The 12029-nt window shown below is 38.9% G+C and overlaps 1 protein-coding gene across 4 annotated transcripts in view; it reads left to right on the plus strand.

Moving 5' to 3' along the window:
• LOC124797833 (serine/threonine-protein phosphatase 6 regulatory subunit 3) overlaps positions 1-12029 on the plus strand; it is a 188955-nt gene that overhangs the window by 70570 nt on the left and 106356 nt on the right. For all 4 annotated transcript variants that reach the window (XM_047260919.1, XM_047261088.1, XM_047261175.1 and 1 more), the window contains one exon: positions 10014-10184. In XM_047260919.1, coding sequence (XP_047116875.1) covers positions 10014-10184 — 171 coding nt within the window. The remainder of the gene's footprint in view (positions 1-10013; positions 10185-12029) is intronic.

The following is a 12029-nucleotide window of genomic DNA, read 5'->3' on the forward strand; positions in this document are numbered from 1 at the left end:
TCTTAATTCCATTCCTGTATCTTTCTTCTACCAGTATAAAATTGATTTGGTTTCTGTATTTATCTCCTCTAGATTTCCAAGTGTAGAGCCTCCTCTTGTGGTTCTTGAACCATGTGTTTGCTGCTAACAGCTGCCTTTCCCTGCTAAGGTCAATTAACCATTCACCTCTGTCATTTCTCTTTCCAAGACCATGACTGCCTACTATCTTTCCTTCTTTCCCTTCCCCCACAATGGCGTTCCAGTCTCCCACTACTATTTTGCAGCATTTTTTATTTTCGTCCATTATTCTCTCTATTACACTGTACGTTTCCTCTACAATTTGGTCATCATGTTCTGAAGTTGGCATATACAAGTGGACAATCAGTAAATCTTTTTGTGCTCCTTTCAGCCTTACACCAATAACCCGGTCATTGGCATAGTCTACATATTCCACACGTTTAGCCAATTCCTTTGTCATAATCATTCCTACTCCATTCATTCCTTTTACTTCTCCTCTTGAGTAGTACAGTACATATTCATCTGACTGCAACTCTCCATGTCCATTCCATCTTACCTCAGCAACTCCTACAAGGTACATATGATTCTTTTCCATCTCTCTTTTAAGGTTTTCTAGTTTTCCAGCTTGTAGCAGAGTTCTAACATTCCAGGTACCAATTCTCATTTTGATTTTTTGCCTTCTTTCAAGTTGCCCCACCCCCCCGGAGATCCGAATGGGGGACTATTTTACCTCCGGGCACTGATTTAACATGAGAGGGAGCCATTTTTGTGCATAAAATGGAGACTGCATTATGCAGGGAAGATAATCTGCGGTGGTATTCAGTTGCCTTCTGCAGTTCTGGGGGCCACCCCTAACATGGGATACAGACGCCTTTTGCAGCTGCCCGCTCCGGGTCAGATGCTGCATGAGAAGTATAGGTTGGAAAATGAAAGACCCCTAACCCTGAAACCTAATAGCGTCAGGGTCGGAAAAGAACAAGAGCTGGCCGAGGGTGGCCAGATAGGAAAGATAAAAGTGAGGAGCCTGGCATAAGTAAGTGGAAGCAATGCCAGGACTCAGCTCAGGGCTACGTGGTCGCCAGCCACGTATCACCAGGTGTGACTCCCTTGTTTGTATACCTTCCCTTAAAGGTGAAGTAGTTATGGGTTAGGATGTAGTTGGTTAGGTATACGAGGAATGAAGTGTAATTACAATACAAAATACTGTAGTATATATTGACTATATTATGATGGAGATAGATTGCTACTCACCAAGTGGAGGAGGTACTGATTTGCAGACAGGCACAACAAAAGACTGCAGTACATTTGAGCTTTCAGCCAGCCAGAAAGCTTAATGCTAAAGTATCCCCCTCCCCCAATTCAATTAACTGAAACTATAAGCTGAAATGTATAGCAGTTTTTTGTTGTGCCTGTACATGACTCACCATCTCGTCTATGTGGTAAGTAGGATTTTATCTTTTTCGTAATATTGTAGGCATTCCATCCTGGATTTTTCAGTTTGTAATACATACTAGATATTCATGACTTAACGTGAAAAAATTATCAGAATACCCCCCAGTCCAGTTTACCTGTATTACCCTGTACAACACACATTTTAATACAAGTGTCTTTGTGTTCTTGTCGCCCTCAGACCATACAAAGTGCCCTAGTAATTGTTTACACCCAGAGGCTCAGCATAACTGACAAAGGAGTTCATGTTAATACATGATAAACAATACTTACCGCTTGCCCAGTAAAAGACCCTCTTTTTGCTCTGTTCGATGGAGGTGTCAGATATTACATTGAAAGTACCATTTTCAAGTCTTTGTTATAGACCGAATCAACATTCAAATAATTAAACGAAAATTGCATAATGAATGGTGCATATGATACGTGGTTAAATAGAGAAGAGTAAAAGGAATGTCGTGCTGCCTTTACTTTCTGTGTAAGTGTCAGACTGTGATGCTCTAAACATTTATGTAGTTAAAAAGAAGTAAACCACTGTATAATTCAGTGAATAAAATAGGCACACAACTTCAGTGATGATAGCTAGTTTCCTCCACTGTCATCAAACATATTGTTTGTTTTATATGAAATGGTCAACATGTAATAATTCATAATAGTTTGTGTGATATTATTCATTTATAGTGCTGGCATAACTTCTGTGGTTTCTGTCATCATAAAACTAAAGCTGATGCAAACAAACACAAATGCCATGATTGGTCAGAAGGTGTATCGCACATACACTGATAGTGCTACGCTCTTGTAAGTAGGTCATACTTGTGTATTAGATATCTTACCACTAAGCTACATTAAATGAAGCTTTAAGATATTCAAATGTATTAACAGTCATCAAAGTTTTCTTAAATCATGCTGCAGCTATGTAGTTTGTATTTAAAAAATAATGTACAATCAGAGTCTCTGTGGTGTTGCACTCTGATTGTCGCACTGTTAATACGCAGTATGAAAGTGGCTTAGGCTGCTTCCTGCTCTATAATGAAACACACATGTGAAAAACAGTTAAAAAATGCCGAGAAACAGGTTGTTCTTAATGTTCTTCATTAATTTACAGAAAAAAATCGGCTTTCAAGTTTTCCGAGGGACTATATTTGATATAGTTGAGATACAAATACACATTGGACGTATAGCAGAATCTATAGCGTAGCAGACATGCTGTAATGTTTACATCAGGTTTATTCTTCTGGTGAACTCTGTATATATGTGATGGTCTTATTTTATGCACGTCAGTGCTGCAGCCACGCTGATTTGATTGGTTTTGTGATATAATGTATCTGTGAATTAAACATTAATTTTGAAGTTTCACTCAGTAGTCATAATCTGCCATTTTGCAAAGGCCACCACATTCAATGCCTTTATGTTCCTCAATATGCAGGTTCTCTAGCCAACTGCCTTCACCTCTCCCTTTTAGACCCTGATGAAACCCAGCTTCTGCTCCCGAGCTAGCTCTCAAAGGCATCTTCTCTGGCCTTAGGCAGTCCTTACCGTGGCTGTCCACTGCAGTTCAGCACATGCTGCACCAATAAATATGATCTCAACTTTTTGCACCAAGCAAGGTGGCACGGTGGTTAGCATACTGGACTCGCATTCAGGCAGATGATAGTTCAAACCAGCATCCAACCATCCTGATTTAGGTTTTTCTGTGATTCCCCTGAATCACTTCAGGCAAATGCTGGGATGGTTCCTTTGAAAGGGCACAGCCAACATCCTTTCCTAATCCGATGGGACCGATGACCTCGCTGTTTGGTCCCCTCCCCCAGTCAACAAACCAACTAAAATTTTACCCAGCTTGCTGGCATACATTTTATGTCACTATTTTCAGGTTTCAGTAGTTGATAGCAGATGGTATGATGAGATCATTCAGTATTGTAAGTATTTGATTGTGCTTGAAGAGTATATACAGTAATGCCCAGAAGAGAGAAAACATAGTTGCAGTAACTAGAATTGAATTAAAACTAATACCTTCTCATTTGAAATTAGGAGCAGTTCATTAGGCTAATTGAGTCAGTTATACGAGGGTCACTCCAAAAGAAATGCACACTGTTTTTTTAAAAAAATCCATCTTTTATTCTACATGTTTTAAAGTTTTACAGTGTGTAGATACATCCTTTAGGAAGAATATTTTCATTTCTCCACATAATTTCCATCCCTCTCAACTGCCTTACGCCATCTTGGAACCAGCACCTGTATACCCGCCGCACGGTAAAATTCTGGACCAACCTGTTCGAGCCACTGTTTGGCTGTGTGCACAAGGGAGTCATCATCTTCAAACGTTTTTCCACGAAGAGAGTCTTTCAGTTTCCCAAAGAGATGATAGTCACATGGGGTCAGGTCAGGACTGTAAGGCGGGTGTTTCAGTTTTGTCCATCGGAGTTTTGTGCTCGCTTCCATGGTTTTTTGACTGACATCTGGTCGTCTGGCTGTGCATTGTCGTGCAACAGCAAAACATCCTACTTTTGCCGATGTGGTCGAACACAACTCAGTCGAGCTGGAAGTTTCTTCAGTGTCATCACATATGCATCAGAATTTATGGTGGTTCCACTTGGCATGATGTCCCCAACAAGAGTCCTTCGGAATCGAAAAACACCGTAGTCATAACTTTTCCAGTAGAAGGTGTGGTTTTGAATTTTTCGCCTGTCACAGTTCTTCCAAGAAATTCATCTCCACCATTCTCGTACTATTCCAAAAGTTCACTGCATACGGTTTTTCTTGTTTCTTTGTGAGCCACTGTCAAAATCCTGGGAACCCATCTGGCACAAACCTTTTTTAATGCCAACACTTTCAGTATTCTGCAAACATTTCCTTCCCCTATAGCAGTGTAGTGTGACAATTCGTTCACTGTGATGCGTCTGTCAGCAGTCACCAATTTGTTTACTCTCTGCACATTGTCTGGAGTGTGTGCAGTAAGAGGCGTGCCACTGCGAGGACAATCGTCAATATTGCTGTGCCCGCTTTCATCATGTAACCTGCTTGCCCACCGACTGACTGTACTGTGATCGACAGCAGCATCTCCATACAACTTTTTCAACCTCTTGTGGATGTTTCCCACTGTCTCGTTTTCACAGCACAGGAATTCTGTGACAGCACATTGCTTCTGACGAACGTTAAGTGTAGCAGCCATCTTGAAGACGTGCTGTGACGGCACTGCTCACGGGAACAGGTTGAACTAAGTTTGAAAACGAGCAGGAAGGATGTATCTACACACTGTAAAACTTTCACAGTGCAGAATGAAAACTGTATTTTTACAAAAATAGTGTGCCTTTCTTTTAGAGTGACCCTCGTATTTATGCTTTTATTTTGAGCAGAGTGTAGTCTAATAGTCAAGTTGACAACATTTTGATCCTGGTTCTTAGGGTGGAATCCTTGGATATATGAAAGAAACTGAAACATAGACTGCTGCATTAGCACTGTTGAATATGCATTTCCTGGCTTTATCACAGAATTGAGATAACAGGAAAAGTTCATTTTAGGTCATGACAAGGTTGACAGTGAGTAACAACAAAACTGATATATAACATTAACTGCGCTACATAATCCAAGAGTGTCTGCAGAAGGGTGACTGGAGGAACAGTTTATGGGTCAGTCTTGTATCTCTCTTATTGCTGTGGAGTCAGCAGCATTGTGATTTACCATGAATAAAAGATGGCATGAGAGGTTTCTATAGGAATCCCATTTATACATCTGGATCTGTTCTGCCAGCCACCTTATATTGTACAGTAGAGGATCTTCCTTTTACAAATAATAAACATTTGTATGGGCTCTAATTTTTCAGTTTTGCATCCAACTGGAGCAGTATCCCTGGGTTTTCTTTATAATGGAAAATTGAAACTGGAGGTCAGCATTTCTGCTTTAACTTTGCTGCCCTAAATTTCATTTACTATGTCATCCATGAGTGTGTAAATACTTAACTTTGGTGCCAGTGACAGCCCTCACACACAACCAGAAATTCTTCGTGTTTTATTAGAGGTCTTTGGATAAGACTCTGCTACAGTAGTCACAGAAAGCTCCTCACATTTTCCTTTTAACAGCCAAAAGCATTTCGTTTAGCTTTTATCTTATATTCCTGTAACTAGAAATCCGTATCTTTCAGTTTTTCTTCACTAACGCCCATTATCTCTGGACTGAGTCTTTGCATTCCCCGTTCCAGATTTTCTATCTCCCCTACTATGTTAAAACTTCTTCAGTCCATGCTCTGACTCACAGTATGTCACCATTTTGTTGCTTATTTAGTCTTCATCTCAAAATTATCTCCCACTTGGCAGCTCCTTCCTGGAGATCTGAAGGGGGCTAATCCAAAATCTTTTGCCAGTGGAGAGATCATTATGACATTTTTTCAGTTGAAGGCCTTAGTTCTTGTCGATAAACATTGTGCGTCTCGAATGCAGTTGTTTCCATTGCCTTTTGCATCCTGTTTGCATTGCCTTTTGCATCCTGTTTCCATTGCCTTTTGCATCCTGTTGCCCTTGATGACTGCTGACTCTTTCACCTTTTAGGGTTTGTTTCCCACCCGAAGGGCAAGATGTTGTTATGAAATGCTAACTGATGATGGTCAAAGTAGAGAGGACTGGCAATGGCAAGAAAAGCGTTTCTGAAGAAGAGAAATTTGTTAACATAGAGTATAGATTTAAGTGTCAGGAAGTCATTTCTGAACGTATTTGTATGGAGTGTAGCCATGTTTGGAAGTGAAACGTGGATGATAAATAGTTTGGACAAGAAGAGAATAGAAGCTTTCAAAATGTGGTGCTACAGAATAATGCTGAAGATTAGATGGGTAGATCACATAACTAATGAGGAGGTATTGAATAGAATTGGGGAGAAGAGGAGTTTGTGGCACAACTTGACTAGAAGAAGGGATCTGTTGCTAGGACATGTTCTGAGGCATCAGGGGATCGTCAATTTAGTATTGGAGGGCAGCGTGGAGGGTAAAAATCGTAGAGGGAGACCATGAGATGAATACACTAAGCAGATTCAGAAGGATGTAGGTTGCAGTAGGTACTGGGAGATGAAGAAGCTTGCACAGGATAGAGTAGCATGGAGAGCTGCATCAAACCAGTCTCAGGATTGAAGACAACAACAACAACAACATCAACATCTGTTCTTCTGACCTCTTTGAGAAGGGCTTCAGCAGAGTGAGGGTGCTCCTTATACCATGAGTCTTTGGCTGCCAATCTGATGATTTTTATTCAAAATTTAAGCAGTGGCTGGGATGTTTTCATTGCTAGTCAAAGATGCTACTCCTAGAACACTTTCCTATGATAGATCCTGCCTGAGTGTTCTACGCATTGAAATTGCTTCATATGACATGCTAGAAACTGAGATATTGCCTGAGCGTTGTACACATTGAAATTGCTTCATATGACATGCTAGAAACTGCGCTTGTGTGTTTCTTCTTCTTCTTCTTCTTCCTCTCCTCCTCCTCCTTCTTCTTCTTCTTCTTCCACACAGGACATCTATGGGTTTCCATTGTGCCATTACTTCTAAATAATTTAATACGAGATTCCGCATCACTCCTATTGTTGATGTAGTATCCAGGTGATTGCGTTCTTCCTGAATGAAAGACTGGAATTTTTTGTGCCATTGAGTGTCATTTTTTAATTTCTTGTCAACAAAAGACCAGAAAGCAGTCCAGCCACTCCATTCTGGTGATCCTAACATGCTGAAGGAATGTATTCAAGAGAACATCATGATGACCACATGAGTTATCATCCGTCGAGATAAAATTTCGTCAAAATGTTGGCGATATTGTCCCACTGTTCATTGCAGAATTTCATCCCTGTTCTGTAGAACAGTGAGATTGCCCTCAACAGCAGAGATATACAGTGGCCCCATGTAATGCACCCCAGACCACCACTCGACAACCATTTTGTTGCTCATGTGGGACACAGTGTTGGAACCATTCAATATTACTGAGTTGTCTCCTAGCATCTGTAATGGTGTCCATGGTGTTGTGGTTTATGATGCTGTACTCACTGTAGTTGCTGGGAATGGAGATTTGCATTGTACAACAGGCTCCTAACAGTTTGATGCTATACGTAATGCCATGGCCTCTTCAAATGACAAATTCTGTTCTGGAGCACGCAGCCTACGGTTCCTTTGATTAAAAAGTCATAGTTACCGATCATCCTGTGTGACTGTCAAACAGGCAAACAGGGAGATGTTTTGTAGTAGAAGTCCTCAACGCTCCAGTCAGTTTGAAACCATTCCATCCACACTGCATCATTTTGACTATGGTGCACTTCTCAGGTTAACAAGCTTTCTGCCCATAACATTATGATGTGGACCCAATCATTGGTAACAATTGTCCATTGTGGCTTGAGGGATGTTCACCCTATTGTTCCACAGATGTCTCTAATGCGTCCTTACTGATGCTTTACTTCCTACTGAAATGCTGCAGTCAATTGAGAATGCTGTTCTGCCCATAAGTAGCACTCTTGGTAATTGTGTGTATGTTGACAAACTAGGTCAGGGGTGACAGGAACAATTATAGCAACACACCTGTGTCACATATTGGGGTGATGCAAGAACTTCTGTTGATGTTTGTATATTTTCTTTTGCAAAATTGATTATTCTTACTAATAAGAATACTAAAAGCTCAAGATTTTGTTTCAGTTAATGGACCAATTTCTTTTTAGTTTGCCACTTTGTAGTGAAAGTTTTGTTGCCCTGAGTACAGCATGGAGAAAACAATGTGATACGAAGGTCAGAGCAAGGTAGGGGACGTCCAAACCAGCAAAATTTTCCAGTTAACCACAGTTTGGATGTCTGTCGAGTAGTTGAAAGCTGCTCCCAACCACCACCCCCTCCCCCTCCCTTCCCCTCGCCTGTGATTCTCTGTAGGAACAACGTACCAAAACAGAAACTGTCTGTAGGATGTGTTTTGCCCAGTGCCAAGGTGGCTTAGTGGCTAATGCACCTGCATAGTAAGCAGGAGACCCAGTTTAGATTCCTGGCCTTGGTACAGATTTTCACTCGCTGCTTCAGTCTATATACATAAAACCTTTCAATCACATTTTCAAATACTTTTGTCAGTTTTCTCACATTTTTCAAGTGCCACTATGGCTACTCATTCTGGTAGTATCAAGTTCCAATCATTGTTTGCTCAGTACACTTCATGTTCTCCTTAACAGCTACATTTTCCATTAGAAATTTCCTTACATTTTGCTTTATTCATGCCCGTAACAGTTTTTACTGTGTACATGAGTACCTGTGTTAAATAATTGCCCTTTTTAGTTGTGTGTCTGTACAGCTGTCATTTGATAAGATGGTGAACATGAACATGTTGGTTAGTTTAATTTGATATACATCCTTGTTCCTAAATAAATTCTCGTAAACTCATTTTCGGACCTTCTGCGTGATGAGTATACCTTTGTATATATTTTTACTAATATTATGATGTATGTCGTGATTGAAAAGGACTTCATTTCTAGGTCATCAGAATCTCTATTTTACACAGTGAGTTATGAGTATGTAATCACTTGAAATTCGAAAATGATTTAGAATCATCAGATCCTTCTAGTTTCCTAATTGTTAGGTAAACTCGAGTGAAATTCGTTTTTAGTCCCATTTGATTCTTACCAAGCCCAAATTCTCTTAATAGTCTGCTGTCATAGTAAGTTAGGAACAAATGTACTTTTGAACAGAAAAAAGACTGAAAATCTAAGTTTGAGTCTTCAAAACTTTACTTCATTGATTAGTAAACATAGGTAGGTAATAAGAAACAATATAGGGAAGAAGAAACAATATAGGGAAGTGAAAGATGTGAATGAAGTCATCTCACACTTGCCAAAGGAAGCGTAAAGTGGTCGAACAGTTAATTTGAAAACTGACATTGGCTGCAGTCAAAAGACATACTTACACTGCCAGCATTAATTAAGGTATTGCTAATTGAAATCAGATATTATGGAACTGGCTACATTCATTACTGTATTTCAGACCTCTATCTTAGGAAAATTGCTTTCACATCCAGGAGGAACTGTACCTTAACGTATATTTGGATCATGCTCTACACCTAAACTTCTTCTTCTTCATAATGCTGTTTTTATATGATTTATTTTCACTTTGCTGATTACGTGCTTTCATTTTTTTCTGTTTCTGATTGTTTTCTCTGTTACCTTGTTTTTTACTGTTTTGTCTCCCTTCTTTTACATGATATTTTGAAATTAGATTTATTGATGATCTTTCCGTGCTGGTCTCTGAGTGTTAAGTAGCCTGCTTCTCAAGAAGTGCGCTAGATTTTAAATACTGATTAATATAGTACATCATCATTTCTTTCTTGGTGACAATGACTTGGAATGACCCTCACCCCATTTCATTAAGATTGTTTTTATAGTATTCATATTTTCTGTTCACCATTTATCTTGACAGAACAGTTATTTGTGTAATTTTTAAATTGAATCCTAATGTTAGGATTTTTTTTTCTCTTAGATCTTTCTGTAATGTTCTTAATAATCACCATGTTGATGATAGTTACTGAAGCTTTGTTGTTTAATATACTTCTTTTTGTCTCCTTCTCTTCCCAGAACTGGTATTCCTATCAGTTCACTTGCTTACAGGTACTCGAGTTCTTAAAGTCAAAAGAAAACTGTGTGGATTTACTGCTCAAGCATTTGGGAACTTCAGCCATCATGGATCTTGTATTAAAACTAATCACACAGATTGAAGGAGTACAAATGAAACAGAACATTCTCACAGTAAGTATATTTGTGATTTATTTATTGTTAAATATCAGTTTCAGATGACTAACTGTTAATGTTAAAACTATTGGAGTGGTGCTATGCCAACTTTCCACAACAGGCATTGTATTTATCTGTGCTGCTCTTAAGTGTCTTAATCGATATTACTTTTTTTACTGTTGTTTTGTGAGACAAAAGTTACAGTAAGTAAAAAAAGCTGTCATCATTCCGAAGATTGTTTTGAACACCATAGTGCTTTACTTTGTATGATCCTGTTGGAGGTGGATTGCCTTCCTGTGACATTTGAACTGATTTACCCAGCTAGTTGTAGGGGAACCTACAGTTTAACATGAATTTCGAACCACGATGCAGCTTCACATTTTTCACATCAACAAACATTACCAGAAATGAAAGAAGTGATAAGTGACAGATGAAAATCTTAGGAATGATCACGTATCAAACTCCAGACCTTTAGATTTGTGGTCTGGCACTTTACTGCCAAGCCATTGGACTGATAGCAGATCATACATAGAACTATGATAAAATTGGATATTAGGTTCAGTGTATGATGTTCTTTTTTATTTTATTTATTGTTGTTATTAGTTGTATCAGAATGTAACAGTATCACAAGAAAAGCAGTTCTATTCATTTGTTTTGTCTTCATTAATTTTGAGAAGTTGTAAGATGAAGATGACAATTTACAGTACGAAATTTCTATACAATTTCGATTGAAATTTAAATAATTATTAGAAGAGAGGTAACTGGAGTTTAGCCTCCAGCAGTGTCAGCTGCCGTGAATTTTTGTGTTTAACATATTTAATTATTGTCACCCAAATGAAATAAAAATGAATGTGGTAAGTTACTACAGAAATTAGAATCAATATGGAATAAAGTCTGGGGTTTCTTTGCCACAGAAACAAGGTCATTGTGAACTTTTAAACTTGTTCCATTCCTCAATGACAGGTTGGTACCTATATTACTTAAGCGTTCTAGAAAAATAAACACCTGAAATATGTATGATCAGCATTATATAAGATGATTCTGGATTAACCAAACTTACAGAGATGATGGAGAATGGTAACTGTATGAATTTGAGGTTAGAGATCCTGGTCTGGAAACAACAGTGTCAAAAGTTATAAGTGGAAATCGTTCTGGTACCTCTGACAATCTAATACACGTACTAGTACTGTTGTTGCCAAGAGTGTAGGATAGGCAACTTTCAGGGGTGGCAGTATGAACAAAGGGAAGGGAAAAAGTCTGATAAACAATGCATATGAAGTGCATACCTTAAGAGCTATGAGCACTTGTTCATCTTCATTACTGTGAAACACATCACTTCTATTGAACGTCTGCTCATCTGTCATAAGGGGAAATTTTTTTCTTGTATTGGGTTATACTATCACCTCTGAAAGTCGCCTACGCTACAGTCTTATTACCAACAGTACTGGTACATGTATTCCACTGCCAGAGGTATCAGAACAATTTTAGATTATAACTTTCAAATCTCTTGTTTCTGGATCAGGGTCCCTTACCTCAAACTGATACAGGTACCCTTCTCAATCATCTTGTATACCAGGCGTACAGGCAGTGACTGATTTTGGGCACCTTAGCATTGTTTGAGTTGGAGTTTATTATAGCTATGATACACTAATACTTGTAATGTTGTGCTATCTTCTCCAAACATAAGACTTCATTCAGCATTGTTATCTAATTTTAATGAACAGTGCACCATCAAGTCACAGATCTATTGTGCTGTCAAGTAAAGATAAAATAGTGGTGGTGGTGGTGGTGGTGATAAAAGATATGAAATATATGGGGAAATTTCAGATTCTTCCAAAATCAAAACTGGAGTAGGACAAGGAG

This window comes from Schistocerca piceifrons, chromosome 1 (genome assembly GCF_021461385.2).
Source record: "Schistocerca piceifrons isolate TAMUIC-IGC-003096 chromosome 1, iqSchPice1.1, whole genome shotgun sequence".
In the NCBI taxonomy this organism is placed as follows: domain Eukaryota; kingdom Metazoa; phylum Arthropoda; class Insecta; order Orthoptera; family Acrididae; genus Schistocerca; species Schistocerca piceifrons.